A 19,207-nucleotide genomic window follows, 5' to 3' on the forward strand; every position below is an offset into this window, starting at 1 on the left:
GATGTTCTCCGTCTTATCTAGGTTCTGCGGCGAATCTTTCCCCACGATTTCACCCACAAAATTCTCCGTCATGCCCCGCAAAGTCCCCGCATAACGAATATTGTGGCCAAAGGCAGAAGAGATGAAATGCTGTATACACTCAGATATTTCAGGGCGGTCTCGGAGAGTTGAGTTTCCTAATCACTAAACAACTGACCATGACAAAAAAAGTTATCATGGAGATGACCGAGATCATCGTGTGTGGCTGCGGGCCAACTGGCGCTATGCTGTCAGTCCTCTTGAGCCAGTACTCCATACCCCATGTTGTTATCGAGAAAGAGAGCGATGTGAATGCAGATCCACGTGGTATCGCCCTTGACGAGGACGGAATCCGCTACCTCCAGGCATGCGGGATATACGACAAAGTATTCACAGAGATTGGCCAGTGTTTGTTTACCAGTTGTTGTCATTAGATTTCGAGTAGCTTGCTCACGGGGACTCTAGGCATGCGCAATTTCAAATTTATCGGAAAGGAGCATCATGACCTCACCGAGAAACCTTTCATGACGATGGATTACAGTACGGTGCGTGATAAATCCGCAGAATTTCTCTAACCCTGGACCTAGATGCAAGTCGACTAAAGACAGCATATAGACCGAGGGCGGTACTGGCCATCCAGGCTTCATGTGTCACAAACAACCATGCATTGAAAAGCACCTAAGATCGCAAATTAAGGCGCTTGGTGTAGCTAAAATCCATCTAGGAGCACACGTCACGTCCATTCATGAGGACGAAGATTGGGTATATGCAAACTACACCGATGAATCCAATCAAAGTCGTACCGTCCGTGGCAAATTTCTCATCGGCGCCGATGGCAAGACAGGTTTCACGCGCAAACAGTATTTGGAGCCCCAAGGCGTCACGCTGGACCAAGCCATGGCAATGCCGTACGAGGAAGAATGGGTTGCCCTCAATTGGAAGATTTCTCTGCCCACGCCTGAGACACATCCCGAGTTTCCCCTCTGGGAGAAGGGCTATACGCCCCAGCAAGTCTACGATGAGTTTTTTCCTACCGACTTCCGCTTCATGTGCAACCATGTTCGGCCTGCCGTTTGCGGCCGCTTCGGTCTCGATAGCGACAGACTTTGGCGTTTCGAGTTTGTGGTGAGGCCTGGTGAGGACCCCGTGGAGATGGCCAAGCCAGACCAAATTGCGGAGGTCGTCTATCCCTATATAACTCATCCAGGTAGTCGCTATGGGCTACAAACGAAACAAATCGTATACCCGCTGGATTGCGTCGACGTTCTTCGTTGTCGACCATTCAGGTTCTCGGCAAGAAGCTGCAACAAATGGTCTCTTGGCCGAGTGGTCCTCTGCGGAGACGCTGCTCACGTTTTCCCTCCCTTTGGGGGTCAAGGAATCGCGTCGGCATTTCGCGATGCCGTCTCGCTGGTGTGGCGTCTGCGCATAGCGACCAATGTCTCTTCTAAAGGCAGGAGGACTCTGGATTACCGGACCCTACTCCAAGGCTGGTATACAGAGCGAAAGCAACAACTCGATAAGTCGCTCCGTTCCACGGTTGAGAACGGAAATTACGTTACGGAATCTAATAAGATCAGAATATTTCTACGTGACTGGTACCTCTGGCTCATTCAGCTCGTACCAAGCTGGAAACACTGGTTACAGCTGGGAAATCGCAGAGATGGGATGACCAGGTATCAGTGGCGTGATCAAATGGGAATGGCCTTTTTACATATGCTTGGTGGCGGCGGGAATTTCCCCCAAGTCTACGCCGTTCGAGTTTCTAATACGCCGCGAAATGAAAGGGTCTCCTTCACTGACGACATCATATTCGGTCCTCAAAAACAGGGGCTTTTTCAGATAGTTGTGATTCTACAGCACCTCGAGAATGTTGACAAGGTGGAGATGGTTCTACGCGGCCTAGAAGATCTATCTGACGGAGCCCTCAAGGATGGCGAAGCCACAGTCTTTATCAACAAGACTGAATCTATGCCTTGGGACTCGAAATGTCGACACATCTACCGGCTCGCCACCGCAGCAGAGTTCGCCAACGACCCAATTCTAAGTAAAGGAAGACCCGAGCCCAAGGGCTATGATCCGCATCGCATGTCCAAGGAAGTAGGGAACAAGACTTTTGTTATTCTACGTCCTGATCGGTTTGTTTTCGCGGCCTGCGACACAAGGTCTGATCTGGCCTGCGCAGCTCAAATGCTTCGCAAGCTTGTTGCCACTGGGACACTATAGTTTAGAGGGTAAACTTGTTCATTTGAGTATCTAGTATATAGCTACTAGATATTATTTTGCACAGAGCTAGGGCGCCCGAATTGATCCTAAATTCATAGGCTTCTGAAAGGTATTGCCAAGTTCCCCTCTGCTATTTCCCAGATAGTATACTTGCTAGCAAACAAATATTTTCCAAGTCAAAAGAGATCTTAAGATGACCTAATTAGTATCCTGAAGTTATTCAACAATACAGATATTTATTTAAAAGCCAAAAAGTTAGTATAATCAATGCTTTGTATTCCGTAGTTGGCAAGCCAGATCAAGTCTATGGTAATACACTTAAGACAAGTACCTGTTGCATATGCCCAGATACATCTTCCAAGAAACAGTAGACATCTGGCACAATCAGCAAACATGCTTTTTATAAGACCTGGAAGATGATAAAACACCTCATTATGACAGTAGATGCTACGAGAACGCAATAGAAGACAATGTAACTAAGATATCCTCCTCCTCGCTGCCTCTCTTAGTCTAGAAACGCCTGTGGCACCTCGGGACCCCAAACCGCCAGACTCTCGTTGCCTGCAGGCAAATGCCCAATGGGCGTATCTTGGTTGACTAGATCTCCGTCCGCGTAATGCTCAATCATATTGCCCGCTATGTCCCACCAGTAGTCAAAAATCTGGCTCCCCAAGATATGGCGGCCGACGCCCCACACACTCTTGTATCCTTTCCCCGCCAGCCATTGATGTCCCAGCTGCTGCGTATCAAAATCGTGAATCTCGAATGAGCAGTGATGAACGTGTGATGTTTGCGCTTTACTTAGAAAGATGGTGTGGTGGTCTACATAGTCATTGCCTCTATCAATGTGTGCGAAGACTGCAATATTCTGATCGACGTTGTTCTCATCTCGGGCATAGAGCAGATCGGTAGGCACGAAATTGAAATTACGAGTATACCAATCGAGTTGCTCAGCAAAATTCTGCACACAGAGGCCGTAGTGACCAAGCTGTTTTGTTGTCCCCATTAGCGGGCATCCAGTCGAAGATTAGTTTATAGGGATGTGTTCCAACCTTGTGGACCGCGGCCGGGCCTTCGTCAAAGCGCTGGAATCTTCGCCTGCGCGGCTTGTCGGCCTCAAAATTGACAACAAGTCTCTCCGGCATCTTGCCTGTTTTCGCAGGCTCCTGGCCATGGATGAAATTGATAGGGAGCCCCTCCGGGTCGAAGGCGGTAACCAAGGAACCACCCCCGGGTGCATCATCCAACGACTCAATGGCACCGGCGCCGTTCAATTTAGAGACCTTGACCAGGTCATCAAATGTTTCCACCTCAAATGTCCCGCCAAGAAACTTCTTCGGTCCCTTCTGTGCGTAGTAGACGTACTGGTCGACTCCATATCCCCGGAACCACACACGATTTTCAGTCTCCTGCACAGCACGCATGCCAAAGTCATGAAGAAACGTGCTGATACTCTTTAGGTCGGGGTGCTGATATCGCATATGGACCAGCCTGACGACACGGATCTGCTGCGACAGATCAATGTCACGCTTCCGTCTCCATTCTGTAATACTTTGTCCATTGGGTCCATTTGCTTCCGTATCCGGTACGGAAGCGCCAGTGTTAAAGTCGGCGAGAGTCGCGCTCCTCTAGGAAGATGTTAGAGCGCTGGGTTGGTTGACAAGAGGCGAGATATACGCACGTTGCTCATTATGACTTGTAGTATATTCTTATAACTTCTGGGCTATTGTTCTCCTTGTCAGAGAATGGACGCGGCTTTTGTGAACTTATTTCGCAGTTCCTCATTAGATTTATAAGCTATCCAAATAAACAGGAAGCGGCATGCTTACCTCCTATCTATAGGTAGATAATCATACCTGAAATGTCAGGATTATTACCTTGCAACTTTCAGCAACTATTATCCATGTCTAATATTTATCTAGCTACCTAGGTAGTACCTACTCTTTGCCGTCTTGTTCTCTTTGCGGGGCAGGGATCATAAGTCGCGGGGCACTTCACAAGCCGCGGGGCACATTTTCTTTGTTTGCGGGGCTAAGACTTTGACCTTTCTGCAACTTGGAATCCAATAAGTTTCATTGTTGGATTATGCTAAAAAGTTTGGAAAGACTTTATTGGTGATGGAGTGGCTATTTTGAAGGAGCACAAGACACAATAAGCCAGCTTGTAAGCAAAAGATATACTTAACTACATATAGCCTGCGATGTTAGGATCGGGTTTACACTCGGCGTCTGATACATCATGTTACGGAGCAGTGTAGCCACCGTCAACGATAAAATCAGCCCCAGTTGCATAAGAAGAGGCATCAGAAGCTAGATATAGGTAGATTCCCTGCATCTCCACCGTCTCGCCAAAACGTCTAGAAAAGTTAACAAAGTTTCCATATAGTATGACTTTGGGTGTTTGCTCACCCCATAGGAATTTTATCTTTAATGGAATCCATAACTTCTTCAGCCACAGAGCCAGACAAGCCGGTGTTAACGAACCCCGGAGAGACGCTGTTTACTCTGGCAAATCCGAGCCACTCGATAGAAAGCGATTTGCCTTTGCCAGGATAACTGAGCGTCAGAGAATCCTGTCTTTGGAGATGAGTTCTTGCGTGGGCTAACTTACAAAAGTGGATAATATGCGCTTTGGAAGCATTGTACGCTGCCTGGCGCCGAGGAATATTGACAATATGTCCGGACATACTGGCGGTGGCAATGAAGCTACCACTAGAAAAGTTACTCAGCTGCGATCCATCTAGAGTTGTTCCCTCCTTCTTTTGTCTCCGAAAGTGTTTGCCAGCAGCACGTGCGCAATAGACCACTCCGTCAACATTGATCTTCATGAGATTGTGGTATCTCTGAATATCTGCGTCAATGAATGTTTCATCGCCCCACGAAGCGCCCGAGTTGGCGACAAACACATCAAGGCGGCCGTCAAATTCTTGGATAGTCTTCTCCATCGCTGCTTCTACTTCGTCGCAAGACGTTACGTTGACTTGATACGCTCTGCCTGCTCAGCAACATGATTAGTACAAGAGAGATAGATACCTTGAGCCTATGCAACAAGAGGAAGGGGCTTGTTTAGGGCTCATCTTTGTTACATTTGATGTTGAACGCTTTCTCAATTCCCGCTGCCCTTTCAATAGCCTCTTGATTCGTATTATACCAGATCGCCACATTAGCACCCGCCTCGGCGAATGCTTTGGCTGCAGCGAGACCGATTCCCCCTCCTGCGCCTGAAATGATTGCCGTCTTGCCCTTTAGGGAGAAGAGAGACATGACCCCATTATCCGCAGGGGCTGTCGTGTTGTTACGCCGGAAGACGCCGTTTTGCATGCTTTCAGCCATTTTAAGCGATGGTGGTAGAGTGAGAATTACTGTCAAAAGGGAAACGGCGTCGATGGAAGGTCGATTGAAATACTTCGATGAGTTATTATTAAATCATGCTTTCTACTACTCAAGCGCGCCTAATACAAAATGTGGAGTAGCCGGCCAATTAGTTACCCCATCACTCTTCCGACTTCGCATCGAAATGGTCTTGACAATGTGCTATTCTTCAATTATTAGTAAATAGATGCAATGCACATTGTGGCTAGTTTCACATATAAATGATAATATGATCGCGTAGGCGGATGCGCATTGTCCAAGTGTGACCCCCACCCCCAACTTGGGGGCTGCAAATCGGGTGTAATAGCCGAGTTCGTTGACAACGTTACAGCTCAGAAACGGAAGACTGACGACATGGGCTGCTCAGCTTTTTTATAACCTGCAAAGTCTATCGGGGCATATGCTAGGAACGCATGAACAAACGCGAGAGTCTTCACCAGAATGCTGTACAGTATGCAGCGTCCCCCTGCTATGAGGTAGGCAGGTAGGTATTGCTGCCTGTGTCTGCTGATTAGTACGAGGAAGACAAGGAACATAATGGAAAACAGAAGATGTTACGCCGCTCATTCCTTCACATATTTACTGTGTGCCACGCAAAATACCATCCAAAGTCAGTAATCCGGAGAAAAGGGTAGCCAGAGGTCAAGAGAAAACAAAGTGCGGGGTAGAACAGTAGCCTGTTTTGTGTTGCCTGAAAAAGGCTTCGTTTCTGGCAAACAGGTTTCGTAGTATCGGATGGGGAAAAAAAGAAGAAGACAAGCAAACATATGCATAACGGAACTGGTTTTCGAGGGTTCGCAGTGATGAAGCATGCTATATATAGCCTTCACAGGTAGTTTCGTGCCTGACCCGAAACCTCGGGTCGTGAGACTGGCTCGTATTCTAGGCAGGCGATAGCTAAAGCCACAAGTAGCTTAGTTTGTTCGCTATTAAAGTCTTCCTGCTGCCTAGCCCCTGGCTATACGCTCCCAGTTTCAGCAACTCATTACAACAACATAATATACTTTACAACACTTCACAACAACATACAGTATCAATCATAATGGAAGACGCGGAACTTGGGCTTTCTAAAGAGAAAATCAATGGCTTCAAAGAGTGGGTCAAGTCACAGAATAAAAGACCTCGCGTCTGGGATGCTCGACGATGGTTCCGTGAGCCCGGTCACAGCCATGATGAGCAAGATGCTTCACTTGACCAGGCTCTTGACTTGCTCATTGACGAAGCCATTGAAGATGCTGTAAAGGAAATGAACGATCGCAATAAGGTAATTATTATCTCGTTTTCTTATTTGGAGTCTTTCCGAACACTCTGTTCCTCATTTGGCATTACTCGATGTGTGTTAACGATGACTATAGGAATTGTCACATCTCAAAATTCCTGGCTTGGGTCTTCCTTTGCGTTATATGCCGCCCCGTGACCAGAGATTCCCGGTCTTAATTGGTGCTGAAGGGTACGACTGGAAGGCTGCAACACTTCTGATCCGAGAAGTTTGTATGTTGAAGTTTGTAGAGGAAATAACAAACAAAGCTCAGTGGTGGGAAAAGGTTTTCAACCCTCAGATTGCCGAAAAATGGAAACAAGAGGCGCTGCAAATGAATTGGAAAGAATATCGAAATTACGCAGATTTCACTCCTGCTATGGCTGACGCCGTAAGTCTGAACCATCCGCAATAAGAAGGGAATACCCAAATGACTTGAAAAATATCAGTGCATCAACGAATTGCGAATTAAAGCGGATTTATTTACAAAGACTGGTCTTATTCCCATATTTGACTATTCTTCTTGTGTCATCAAATCCGAGAGCCTAGTTCCCGAGAGCTTGAGAAACGCTCTTCGCTTGGAAGCTGCAAAGCTTGAAAACGTTCCTGATGAGGAAAAGGACTGGCATCCGGGCACTAACAGTAAGGTCCTCGATCTGGTACACCCATCTCTGTGGCCATTCATCTATGGCCGCACTCCCGTGCTGCTTGACAAGAGGATTAATGTTACCAACGCTTTGAGCTATTGTGGGGTTGGAACTATTCTACCGGCTCCAAAGCCAATCGAAATAGCTAATCCTGACCGGGCCATGCATTCAACGCCTTATGAGCTATCTATGCCTTCTCTTTCACGCAGATTTCAATGGCTGCCATGCGATGTTGCTCTTGATGGCCAATCTGCCAAAATCGACAGCTATATCAACAACTTGCATCCAGTGGACCACGCAAGCCTGTACCCCATCATTGAACGCTTCATCGAGAAGTCTTTACCGGCATGGGATGTCATATACCGATGGCCTACAGAGTTTGAAACTCAGCGCTTGAAAACAAACCAGGCACGCGAGGAGTGCACAACGCCTGAAATTTGTGGGCAACATCACAACTGCAATCCGTGGAATCGTCCACTTGACGAAGGCGAGCCACGGCGCGAAGACAATGAAAGTTATACTGTAGAGTATCGGGAGTCTGAACGCTTCAAGCGTGATATGGAGTGGATGAGTGAAACGCACAAGCTCGATCTGCCAGAACCCGTGCCGAACGGCGATAGCCATGTTCGGGTAAAGGCATCCGACGTCAAATCCAGCGGTTTCTTCAACGGAGCACCTCGAATCCAAGTCATCGTCAAGCTGGCTAATGTTCATCTTACTCCCGAAGACCCTGACTACAAATTCGAAGTGTCTAAAGAGCTTGCTGATTGGTATATGAATCCTCTCAAAGAGAAGGCCAGCGACCCAGATTTGGAAGGATCCTCGTATAAGCCAGGCACCTCTGAGGCTTCTTCGTCTTCTTCATCGGACTCTGATACTTCGTCAAGCCCGAGACGATCTTTGTCCTTGAATCTCCCTGATTATGAGGATATTTTGGTCAACAATGACCCTACTGAGTTTGAAGGCGGAGCGTGGCATACAGAGGGAATGTTAAATGAGCGTATCTGCGCAACCGCACTTTTCTACTACGACTCCGAAAATATCACCGACTGTCATCTTGACTTTCGTACGCCTGCCGATCGCGAAGAGCTAATAATCAATCTCGATTACGAACAAAGCCAACATTTTCCGATCGAGCGCACATTTGCTATCCCAAATGCCTACCGCGACACTTTACAAAACATTGGCGGCGTTCTCACCACGAACAGCCCCTCCACAGGAGATGCCGATACTCGAGCTGTGTTCTTTCCGAATCTCCTGCAACACCGTGTATCTCCATTTCATCTTAATGACCCAACTCGACCGGGCCACCGCAAGATCCTGGCTCTCTTCCTTGTGGATCCGGCGATTCCTGTTATTTCCACTGCCATTGTGCCGCCACAGCAACGAGAGTGGTGGTCTCGTGAATCTGGTGCCGAAGAGGCTCTTGCTCAAAGACTACCAAACGAGTTGGCCCATACCATTCTTAAAGATACAGGGCTTCCAATCAGCTTGAATGAAGCCAAAAGCATCCGGTTGGACCTGATGGAAGAAAGATCTGCGAAAAAAGATGATATGGATGAAGAGCTGCAGCGCAACACCTGGAACTTTTGTGAACATTGACAGCAGAGAAAACCATCCTTAAAGAAGAGTTCTAACGGTGCATCTTTGCTTTCATCTTGGGGGAGACAAGGATCGGGTACAGTTGTATAGATTACATATTCACTATTGGGTCAATGAGCTTTTGGGCAAGTGTATCGGTTCGATGGTCTGATCGTCTGATCGTCCCCGACGCAGTAGTGGCGTAACATAGCTCTATGTGTCGTTGTACACCAGCGCTCACTTTCAAATCGTAAAAGTCACTTGTATCATCGCTGGAAGCACCAAGTAACGCGAAATAGAGTTATTATTCGAGATATCTAGTTACCATCTTGCTTATCGCAAGGCGATGGAACCATTATGACCTTTCGATGGATCTCCCTTGATAAGTTCTTGAGCTATATCCTTCTTACAAAGTATTCGAGAAATAGCTGCAAGGACAGATGAAAGAGTTCTTGTGAACTTCATAGCGGGATTTCCTTTGCAAAATCATATTATTAGCGAAAAAGAACATGTTCAAACCTTGCTTACTCTGGGGCCGGGCAGAAGTCATAGTAGCCGTCGACATGGTTTCCCCACCATGAGGGAAAGGGGACAGAACGGCCGCCGGCCCCGAAAACTGCAAACGATAGAATGAATAGTGCAGTAAGACTGGCACCATCGAAGGCACCAGTAATGAGGTACGAGTAATCTTTGAAGATACGCGGTCGATAATTTCGCAGATAGAACTGAGTGAAAAATCCGGCGAGGACCTGACTCAAGATGACGCAAGTCTGGGACGCATTGTACGGGATGTATCCCGCATATTGAATGAACTGAGGCATGTTGATGTCGTAGGTCGAAAAGCCCCGGATCTTAGGGACGAACTACAAAAAGAGAAAGAATGGTTAAGGGCCATTGAATGAAAGACCAGTTGAGGTGATGAGACTTACGTATGCGAATACACGATGGGCTACAACCACTGCAGCACCGATAGCCAATCCGACAGACACCATTTCGTACTCTGCACCCGCCTTGTAAAGATACTTTGCGAGGGCCCAAGATGTCGCATTGGTGTTGTATGATTGAATGGTCGCACCACTCCATGAAGCGTTTCCATTGCCGTCCACAAGGAGGTCGCGGTTACCGCCGACGATGCTGATCATGATGCCGTAGTTGACAAAGCCGCCCAGGATAGTTCCGTAGATTTGTGTCACAAACATGACTCGAGGAGGAATTTTCACTGCATCGAAGCATTAGTTTTTCCAGCGACGCACGATGCCGGGATGATACATACGATATTCTCCCATCTTCAAGTCATTGCACAAATTGACACAATTCACAATAACGTTGTGTGACCAAGCAGCAAAGTACATGTTGCCGACGGGGCGGCCCGGAAGCATCAGACCAGCCAACATCTTGGACAGATTGTTGGTGGCAATGCCGTTGCCATATCGTGAGTAGAGGATGGTGCTCTGTGAGCTGTGTTAGATTGCTCAAGGTATTTGTCCTTGCTTATGAAAACTTACGAAAGGCGCAATAAAGATTCCCAGGAGCAGCGATACGATATAAGCCCATGCAGGAAGCGTAATGTTTTCCTTGATTACAACGACAAGACCGAGGACAAAGCTGAAAACAAGTACCACGATGTACCACCACCATGGTGTCTCCTTGTAGTTCTCAGCCATGTGTGCGTGATGCCGGTCGTCGTATCGTCCGCTCTTTGCGCTCTTGTATGCTCTCTTGATGTCTCCGCCCCAGAACAGAGCGCAATGAGCAACTAGGGCTCCGATCTAGAATGACTGTCAACCACCTCGAATCATAGTATTGGTCTATGATGCGTGCACTTACTGCGGCATTTGCCATGAACATGGCGTAAGCAAAGCTTCCTGTGAGCTTAGGGATGCCATACTTCTGCAAAGCGCTTTCGTCGAGCACGCCGCCAACAAACACTTTCGCGATGGGATACTTGGAACCATCTTCAGCTCGGAGTTGCGTAGACATGAATGGCTGCGACTTTGCATTCCAAGAATTCGTATAATAGATGGCGAGCATCACAGCGTAACAAACGATATATCCCGCTACGGAATGAGCTTGTAACGTCAAGGGTAGAGAGGTGTTGAAAGACGTAATCTAAACACAGGTGTTAGTTTAATCACTCTTACTTTAAATACCATTCCATAGGTAGGTGCGCTCTCACATATTGCCAATCGAAAGAAAGACTAAACAATCCCAACCCTTCGTTGTTTATCGAGCCGCCGAAAAGGTTCGTAAGGACAGCTGCTTTTGAACCAGTGGCACGCATGGCTGCCAAACACGGGATAGAGACGGAATTCAGAAACGGGAAAATGTAAGCTGGAAAGAACTCGTAAAAGAACATTCCCACAAAGCTGTACCAGAAGAATCGAAGTGGTTTAGAACCCTTCAAGTCTTGCCAGTGCAGTCCTTGGAGTGTCTTCACAGTAGGAAGAGTGCTCCAGTAGACAGCTTCCACGTGCCAGACTGCAATAGGACGCAGCATGCCGCAGATGCCATAGCCGAATAAACCAATGGAGATTGTGCTCAAGACGACAGTAGATGCAGTCAAGGGTAGGTTGTAGAATAGATCTTGTGCAGTGAATACTGTAATACTGGCAGAGGCGTTTGAGGCTGATGTGGCTGTAATAGCACATACAGCGTGTTCTTTGAGGTTCCAGGGTCCGGGGTTGATGAAAGAGGCGACAGTTATCCAGAGGGGCACCTTTGCTTGGCCGTGCTTGGCTGCCCATCGTGCCCTTAATCGATCACCGCGAGGAAGAAACGTAGCCCACGCATTGCCTGCGAAGTAGGCGATGAGGACAATAAACGTTCCTGAAATTGTTACTGCCGTTGGTTTGAACTATATTGTATGTCAGCTTTGTCTCAGTGGATATAAAGAGCATTTCTCGATGCAGTGTAATGCATACCTGGTAGATCTGGCTCATAATAGCTTGAAAAGCAGAGAGACATGTAGCCAGGAAGAGACTTCGGAATGTCACGGAAGGCTCCCCATCATCTCGCAGCGGCAATAGATGAGCTGCTGCATCAGCGCCGGTAATGATGATAACATCGTCGCTGGCGTTGTCCTGTCCACTATTGTCGTCGTCACTATCAACGGGGACAGCGCTGCTTATTCCGGTTTTAAGCTTCTCGTTCTTCTCGGAGTCACCATAGCGAATCTCCTCGTCGGAGATTTCATGTCTGACTGCCTTATCCTCGGCAACAACGTTGTCATCTGTTATTGACGCCGCCATCTTGGCATGAATCAGCAACCACGTGGGTAGTATAGATGCTGCGTCAAAACGAAACGGAAAAGGGAAGCTGAGCTGACTGGCCTTTTGGCGGAGGCTGTTTCTATAAACATTTTCGTATTTGCCTCATCTTCATCGCGATATCATGCGAACAGTACATCCCAAAGCAAAACGATACATCTGGATCGTTACGGGGTTGCAAGGACGGTGGTGTAATACGGGTGAGACGTTATGCAATCAATAGATTAGGTATTTTGGAGTGGCAACTAACGACCAACTACAGACTTTTTAGCAGGGACTTTTGAAAGCATGCACCAAAACGGCCACGGACTTTCCGCCTATGGCTAGCCTCGATACCATGCGCTTGGAAAAGGTCCCGAGACTAGTTTATAGATTAAGTTGATGGAGGCGTTCTAGATTATCACGCAAAGCGACATCAGACGTTGGTTGGTATTTATTCCAAAATCTATTAAACACCTCGTAATTTGCGCATCCGTTGAGTTTGCAAAATTCAAATAATACTGTTATTCGCCTATCTCGTGCCCCAGGAAAGACCAAAAAAAATATTAGTAGTATGCTCCACTCTGCTACTTCAGATAGTCGGGCTGAGACATGTGGGTAATGGTTCGCCAACATATAAGTACTGTACTTCTAGCTTGGCGTATTCAAGTATAATAATTGCGAAGTATGTATTAATCTCATCACACAGAGTCTTTCTGTTGACTCGGGGCTACCTCTATGCAGTGGCAAAGCAGAGAACATGGGGCAATCGTTATCTGCCTCCAATCTTTCACTAGACATCTTGGCATCCTCCTTGGCATTTGTTCCTTCTCTTGGAACAATCGACCCTGCAGCACTACAGAAGTACTTGAAATAACTGTATTGGGGCGAATCAAGTACAAGATGGCTGCATGAATCCACAGCCATCTCGGCGGTTTGGGAGTCACCTTGCCACCCAGTTACACGTTTGGAAGCAATGGCAGCTGCAGTGATACAAATTTTCCGAACAGCTGACATGTAATATGCTTAAATCGCCTTCCTTATCACCTCATCAAGGATATCGAGCCAATATCAAGACGCTACGGCCTTTCTTAATGTGTTTTAGCCGTTTTGAGGCTAGAGAAGACCTTTTGTTCGCCCCCTCGAGCCAACAGGTTTGGAATGTGTCGGGCAAAGTTAGCAATGTGATAAGTGCCCAAGGCAAAGGCCATGTGGCTAAATTTGGGCCACGCCTTGAGGAACCGGATCTGTATTTGCTAAGCATAATGTAACATGATATAACCCTGTTTAGACATCATGTTGCACAGTACCCATGATATTAAGCGGGGTTTGCCACAGAAGTTCGAAGACATGGACTTTATACTCTTGAAAGCGGAGCAAACAAGTACAAGTAAGATGCAGGCACTAGTTCGTATATGAATCTTAGGCTGAGTAGGTATACATCCAATATCCCTCATATTTCTCCTACCTTGAGAGACAAAGCTTTCTCAGGTATGTAGGTACAATTGCTATTCGTTTTTGTGCCCATGCCGCCGGCTTGTGGCTTTTTAGAACCTCGGGGCTTTTCTTTTCCCACTAATATATTATATGCCTTACATATATATAGAGTATTGCCACAAATGCCTCATGCAGTCGTTTGTGATTTTCTAATGGTGGAAAAGGGCACACACTCTGATAGTATTGTAACGGCGCACTGGTTCCAGGCGAATGATATTATTTCTTAGCGTATTTGTTCTGATAAAATCTAAGAGGCTGAGGGACTGAAATTTAAAAGCTTTGCTTATGATTATAAGTTTGCTGGGGGCTGAATTTCTACGCTCAGTTCAGGCGTAATCGTCCGCCCATTTTCGAATACCTATCCCATTTATGCTACACGAAGAATACCATCAGGTGTTAAAACTGCAGTTATCGTCCCATAAGAAACATGGAGATAGAAAATTGCAGCATCTCTCGCCGTATGTTGGGCAATATACCTGCCTGTATTTCTGGGTGCGGGCGGTTGGTGGCGTGGTAATCCTACAGCCATCCAGTTTTCAACAATACTATACTGGCAAAAGCGGTCATATTAGTTGCTAAGTATCTTGGTGGCACTATTACCATGGAAACCTTTAATCGGAGCCCGTTCTCTATGATGCTAGAACATGAACGCATTGTGTAAATATGATTCGGCTGGACGCTCCGAGTCCAAGCGGCCAGCGGCGCCGTTTCGCCGGGCTTTTCTCACCGCGCCTCTTCGGCGCATGTCGCCGAATATATGAAAAAGTCTATGGGAAGAATCCAGTATTTAATACATTTGGTTTCCCAGTCATGATTTCTAATTGTTCAGTCTGTTTTCATCACTCTAAAGTCATTCAATATGGATTCCAAAGAGATCAAATCCGGCGTCTTGACTACGCTGGCCAAGCAGATGCGTCTTTCCGCTACGTTGGAAATAAACGAACTTGTTCATCAACGCACGGCAAAAGGTTTCAAAGTTGTGCACCTGGGATTTGGCGAAGCTACCTTTCCTATCCAGAAGGATGTAGCTGCGGCTCACAGGGAAGCCAGCAACATCACTAGCTACCTTCCAGTTGCAGGGCTGGCCGAATTGCGAGAAGTTGGGATTCCGATATCATATATGAGTGCAACGTTTCATACTGACCTCCGAGGGCAGGCTATTGCTAAATTCCAATCTCGGCGTCTCAAAAATGACATTCGGGCAGGCCAAGTTGTCGTGGCTCCAGGATCCAAGCCATTGCTCTTCGCACTTTTTGATCTGCTTCAAGGGGACGTTCTACTGCCGCGGCCATCTTGGGTCAGTTACGAGCCTCAAATCATCCATGCAGGAAAGCAGATCTTTTGGGTGGAAACGGATGAAGACGATCGCCAAACCATCACAGGTCTGAGAATATTAGTTCATTACTTTTCAGACCATTCGCTAATAGCTTGTATAGAAAATTCTTTGCAGTCAGCATTTTCACGCGCAATTGAACAAGGTGGCAATCCTCGAATAATGCTCATAAATAGCCCTTCCAATCCCACTGGTCATGCTTTCGACGAGAGCGATATAGAGATAATCAGCACCTTTTGTAAAAGCCATGATATTACTCTCATCAGCGATGAGATCTATTCTGATATCAGCTTCTCCGAAGAAAGTAGCGCAACTCCGTGCTCAGGTTCGCAATTCAACTTGAGTCAGAAAATTCTGACTAGTGGGCTTTCAAAGGTACATATTTCTCTTTATAATGCGATTCGCTGACCACTAAATGCTGTATCATAGACATATTCCGCCGGAGGATGGAGGGTTGGCTATGCTATCTTTCCTGCAAACGACTTCGGAGAAAGGGTACAATCGGCAGTCTTGGCATATGGTTCTGAATGCTGGTCTACTGCTTCGGCGCCCGCCCAAAAAGCTGCTGCAGTAGCGTTTGATACCAGTCTAGAAATGGATTTGTATCGCGGCCAGGTTGTGTCATTGCACAAGCGATGCACATTGGCACTGTATCATGCTTTACGTCAATGCGGCCTCGCAGTTTCAGAGCCAAAAGGTGCCTTTTATGTTTATCCCTCCTTTCATCCATATTCCAAGCAGCTAGAGGCTCGTGGAATTAGATCCAGCCAAGAGTTATCCCGCTGGCTTATTGAAGAGTGTGGTGTCGCAGCCCTTCCAGGTTCGGTATTTGGCGAGGACGATGCTGGGCCCATAGGCGGTCGATATCGTCTGCGGATGGCCACAAGCTACCTGTATTTCCGTGATCAGGCTGAGAGATACCAAGAAGGATACCGCATTCTGGATTTGGCGTTGGACGCGAATAATGGTCTTAAGCTGCCTTTGCTAGACGAAGCCATTCATGCCATCCAAGATGCCGTTGCAAAGCTTCGATCAGCGCCATAAATATGGAATACAAGAATTAGTTAGCACTCATGAACTGTATTGGTCACATGTAATTAGCTCGTATAATTATCTCACAGCTTTAAAGAACACACTCACTATATAGAGTTTTGCAAACTAGCTAGGTATATTAGCGGATATCTCGTCCAAATCTGTATGAGGTGCCAAGTTCATGTCGTTTGGAAATATGTTCCAAAATGTCTGTGTTAGGTCTTGACCCATAAAGTCTTTGAATATATCGAAATACTCATACTCCTCCCCAAAGTCTATACTAGCATATGATGTGCCAATGTTAAGGCCTTGATCTAGCTCCAAATTATTGTCTGTATTTGTCCCAAATACAGAGCTTGCAGCGCAACTGCTTGCGGTTTGTGAGGTTATAGTTGAAGATATCAAAGTGAGAGTATCATTTGCTAGTAGCTCATATTGAGAGTTCAATTTCGACAACAACTCTTCTTTCAGGCGTTCATTCATAATTGTGAGACAGATGGAACAATTTCTGATCCAAGACTGAAGATCAACTATTAAGAAGGATACTTCAACATGCGATAATAACTGGTGAAGACCAGTCCTGGCTGTTATGAGCATTGTCAAGCCGGCAAATAAGACGCCTTGAACCAACATCCAAGACAGGGGTATGTTGCTAAGGCGAAGAAGATTAATGACGTCGTCGATATAGCTTCCGGCGGATCTAATACATCGCTCCAGAGACTGAACAGAGGGACGTGGGCAGAGTGGACTTTGTCGATGCAAGACAAACGTTGTTCCATGGTAGAGGCGATTCCAGTAGCTTTGGCTGAGTTAGCACGTATACAGTGTATTTTCAGTGAGATTGTTACTACAAACCTGTATGGGTATGGTCCATCGTCGCGAGACTCAACTGGTATATTGGCTTGCCACTCGTCAAGGCTCTTTTGTAAGTCCAAGATCAGCAGCTCCCTTTTCTCGACTGGCATGTTTCGAGCACTGCTGTTAGAGCCATATATCTGAGCCACGATTCGGCTTTGTAGTTGTCGATGCCGTACATAGTGCAGGCTGTTTGAATTCCCATTCGTTGGTTGTGGCAATCCACTAATGATATGGTCTTCTCCTATCGACGGAGGGCGCCCGAGATTATACGCAAGAGTAATCTCGATTGCGTATATGGTCCAGAAGACGCGATTGCGTTCATCTTTGGCCCCACCTGAGGCATCAGAAGCCTCGGGAGTGCAATGCAGACCTATTTCTACAGCCATCTACACAATGTCAGCAACAGTACCACTTGGCTCTGAAACAGAAAAGAAGACCCAGCAATACCCTCATTGCGAAGCCAGCTAGCTGCCATTGGCTCGATCCGATTGGCCCATAAGAGCTATAAATTGCAATCAAGATGAATACTTGAATGAGGCCAACGCTCGGACGCAAGATATGAGAGTTGTAGTCTATCAACTGCAAAACTCGTGTGCAAAGAGATGTTGGTGATGGCCTCGAAGCGTCGAGGCCTAGTAAATCTTTGTGGCAAGACTGTTTGCGAATCTGCTGACTTGTATTAGCAGCATTGACTGCCCCAAGCGCCATCACCATGTAAAATATCATCAGCTGTATATCTTTCTCAGATTCACCTTGGCGCATCTGGGAATCTTCCTCGCCAGTCTCTTCAGTATATGTCCTTGACAGCATATCTAGATCATGAGAATTCAGTACAGGATAGAGAGGCAGTATCCACATCTTATATGAAATGAGAAACAGATTGATGTCATCCGAGGAGAGACCGCTCGGCCTATTGGCTGAGATATGTGCTTTTGCTCTGCTAGCTTCTGCTTGCTGGGAACTGGATGGGATGTTTCCCAAAGTCTTCGTAGAGAGACAAGACCTCGCGAGCGCGCTGGCGTATGCAGCGAAGAAGGCACCGCTTGAAGGACCCAGATATTTCATTTCTCCAGTAGCATTCAAAGCCAACATGCCTATATCTGCTGCATCGCCCGCTGATGTTGAAGGGCCCTGTTCATGCGACTGGGTGCTTGGTGAAATAATTCCTGGGTTTGGTGTCGGCCTTTCAGTAAAATCACCACCTTCTGACTTGAGAGAACTTCCAGTTGGCACATTCTTGCATTGGATGTGAAAATTTCGAAAAATCTCATCTTCAAGCCAAGAAGCCCTTTGCCGAAAGTACTTGAGTTCCCTTTTATAAGTCAGCACTCGAAGTCCTTCAAAGCGAACAAGTAGTTTTCCGTACGCTAAACTATCGCTTTTCTTATACCTGGTGTACGGTTCGCAGCGAGTTCTCGCCTTCCCGCATGCCAGGCAATCGGGGTAGCCAGAGCACTATTTTTATTAGTCTTTTATCTCATTATCACCTTTGATTCGTTTGTCCTAATCCGCTTTATCCTACCTTTGTTTTCTTGCGGTGGCAACGAACGCAAGCCCTTACGCTATTAGTCGCCATGAGTGGCTCAAGCCAGCAGCTGCATGTAGTTTGGCAGGGTCGCTAGAGTATTCGAAACTTCACTTGTTCTTAGGAAAATGCCTTCCTATCATCAGCCAAAGACGACAAAAAGACAAAAATAGGACCTCATGGTAGACGTCTTGGAGGTTTTGCGAAAGAGAGGGTGGGCCTCGGCGATTTTTCGCCGAACCTTCTCCACAGAACCATAGTCCGCTAAACTGCCTAACTCTTGATACTTTTCCTGATTTGTTTCTGCTGACTTTCGATAGCATCATCAAAGCTTGATGCACGTTATCAACATGCTCCAATGGGAAGAAACAAGTTAACCAATATAGATAAGTAAGTCATTCTTCGTGAATTAGACCAAAGAGAAAAGTTAGCCATAAGAGGGAAGAATAGGCGAAGCGCAGGGTGGAGGACAGTGTAGAAAACAATGGTGCGAATGCTCTTGGTTATACCGACTCTCGTGCCATAAACTGTCAAAGTCTACGCATGCAAAGGCTTGCCAATTCATTGTGGCTCGAGGTTTAAAGAAATTCAACTGTGTTGAACCTCTTTCCCGAAT

At 46.7% G+C, this 19,207-nt stretch overlaps 7 protein-coding genes across 7 annotated transcripts; 3 read left to right on the top strand and 4 right to left on the bottom strand.

Annotated features, from left to right (window-relative positions):
- Positions 1-215: 215 nt before the first annotated feature.
- On the top strand, positions 216-2,244 carry TGAM01_v206077 (hypothetical protein; the record flags this gene model as incomplete). Its single annotated transcript, XM_018802672.1, has 3 exons — positions 216-426; positions 484-563; positions 634-2,244. The coding sequence occupies 3 exons, from the start codon at positions 216-218 to the stop codon at positions 2,242-2,244; spliced, it is 1,902 nt and encodes a 633-aa protein (XP_018664179.1).
- A 505-nt stretch (positions 2,245-2,749) lies between these two features.
- TGAM01_v206078 (hypothetical protein) lies at positions 2,750-3,934 on the bottom strand (the record flags this gene model as incomplete). Its single annotated transcript, XM_018802671.1, has 3 exons — positions 2,750-3,232; positions 3,297-3,872; positions 3,926-3,934. The coding sequence occupies 3 exons, from the start codon at positions 3,932-3,934 to the stop codon at positions 2,750-2,752; spliced, it is 1,068 nt and encodes a 355-aa protein (XP_018664178.1).
- Positions 3,935-4,485: 551 nt separating this feature from the next.
- On the bottom strand, positions 4,486-5,576 carry TGAM01_v206079 (sorbitol utilization protein SOU2; the record flags this gene model as incomplete). The annotated part of the gene is made up of 3 exons (XM_024549793.1): positions 4,486-4,600; positions 4,653-5,238; positions 5,330-5,576. The coding sequence occupies 3 exons, from the start codon at positions 5,574-5,576 to the stop codon at positions 4,486-4,488; spliced, it is 948 nt and encodes a 315-aa protein (XP_024405455.1).
- A 1,081-nt stretch (positions 5,577-6,657) lies between these two features.
- TGAM01_v206080 (hypothetical protein) lies at positions 6,658-9,122 on the top strand (the record flags this gene model as incomplete). The annotated part of the gene is made up of 3 exons (XM_018802669.1): positions 6,658-6,879; positions 6,971-7,264; positions 7,323-9,122. The coding sequence occupies 3 exons, from the start codon at positions 6,658-6,660 to the stop codon at positions 9,120-9,122; spliced, it is 2,316 nt and encodes a 771-aa protein (XP_018664176.1).
- A 503-nt stretch (positions 9,123-9,625) lies between these two features.
- TGAM01_v206081 (OPT oligopeptide transporter) lies at positions 9,626-12,349 on the bottom strand (the record flags this gene model as incomplete). The annotated part of the gene is made up of 7 exons (XM_018802668.1): positions 9,626-9,964; positions 10,031-10,320; positions 10,375-10,552; positions 10,607-10,870; positions 10,929-11,210; positions 11,278-11,955; positions 12,023-12,349. 7 exons carry the CDS (start codon positions 12,347-12,349, stop codon positions 9,626-9,628), a joined length of 2,358 nt encoding a protein of 785 aa, XP_018664175.1.
- Positions 12,350-14,702: 2,353 nt separating this feature from the next.
- Positions 14,703-16,220, top strand: TGAM01_v206082 (kynurenine-oxoglutarate transaminase; the record flags this gene model as incomplete). Its single annotated transcript, XM_018802667.1, has 3 exons — positions 14,703-15,225; positions 15,280-15,551; positions 15,606-16,220. 3 exons carry the CDS (start codon positions 14,703-14,705, stop codon positions 16,218-16,220), a joined length of 1,410 nt encoding a protein of 469 aa, XP_018664174.1.
- A 114-nt stretch (positions 16,221-16,334) lies between these two features.
- Positions 16,335-17,519, bottom strand: TGAM01_v206083 (hypothetical protein; the record flags this gene model as incomplete). The annotated part of the gene is made up of 3 exons (XM_024549794.1): positions 16,335-17,007; positions 17,064-17,452; positions 17,514-17,519. The coding sequence occupies 3 exons, from the start codon at positions 17,517-17,519 to the stop codon at positions 16,335-16,337; spliced, it is 1,068 nt and encodes a 355-aa protein (XP_024405456.1).
- Between the last annotated feature and the right edge of the window lie 1,688 nt (positions 17,520-19,207).

The sequence above is a fragment of the Trichoderma gamsii genome (genome assembly GCF_001481775.2).
Source record: "Trichoderma gamsii strain T6085 chromosome Unknown Scaffold_20.2, whole genome shotgun sequence".
In the NCBI taxonomy this organism is placed as follows: domain Eukaryota; kingdom Fungi; phylum Ascomycota; class Sordariomycetes; order Hypocreales; family Hypocreaceae; genus Trichoderma; species Trichoderma gamsii.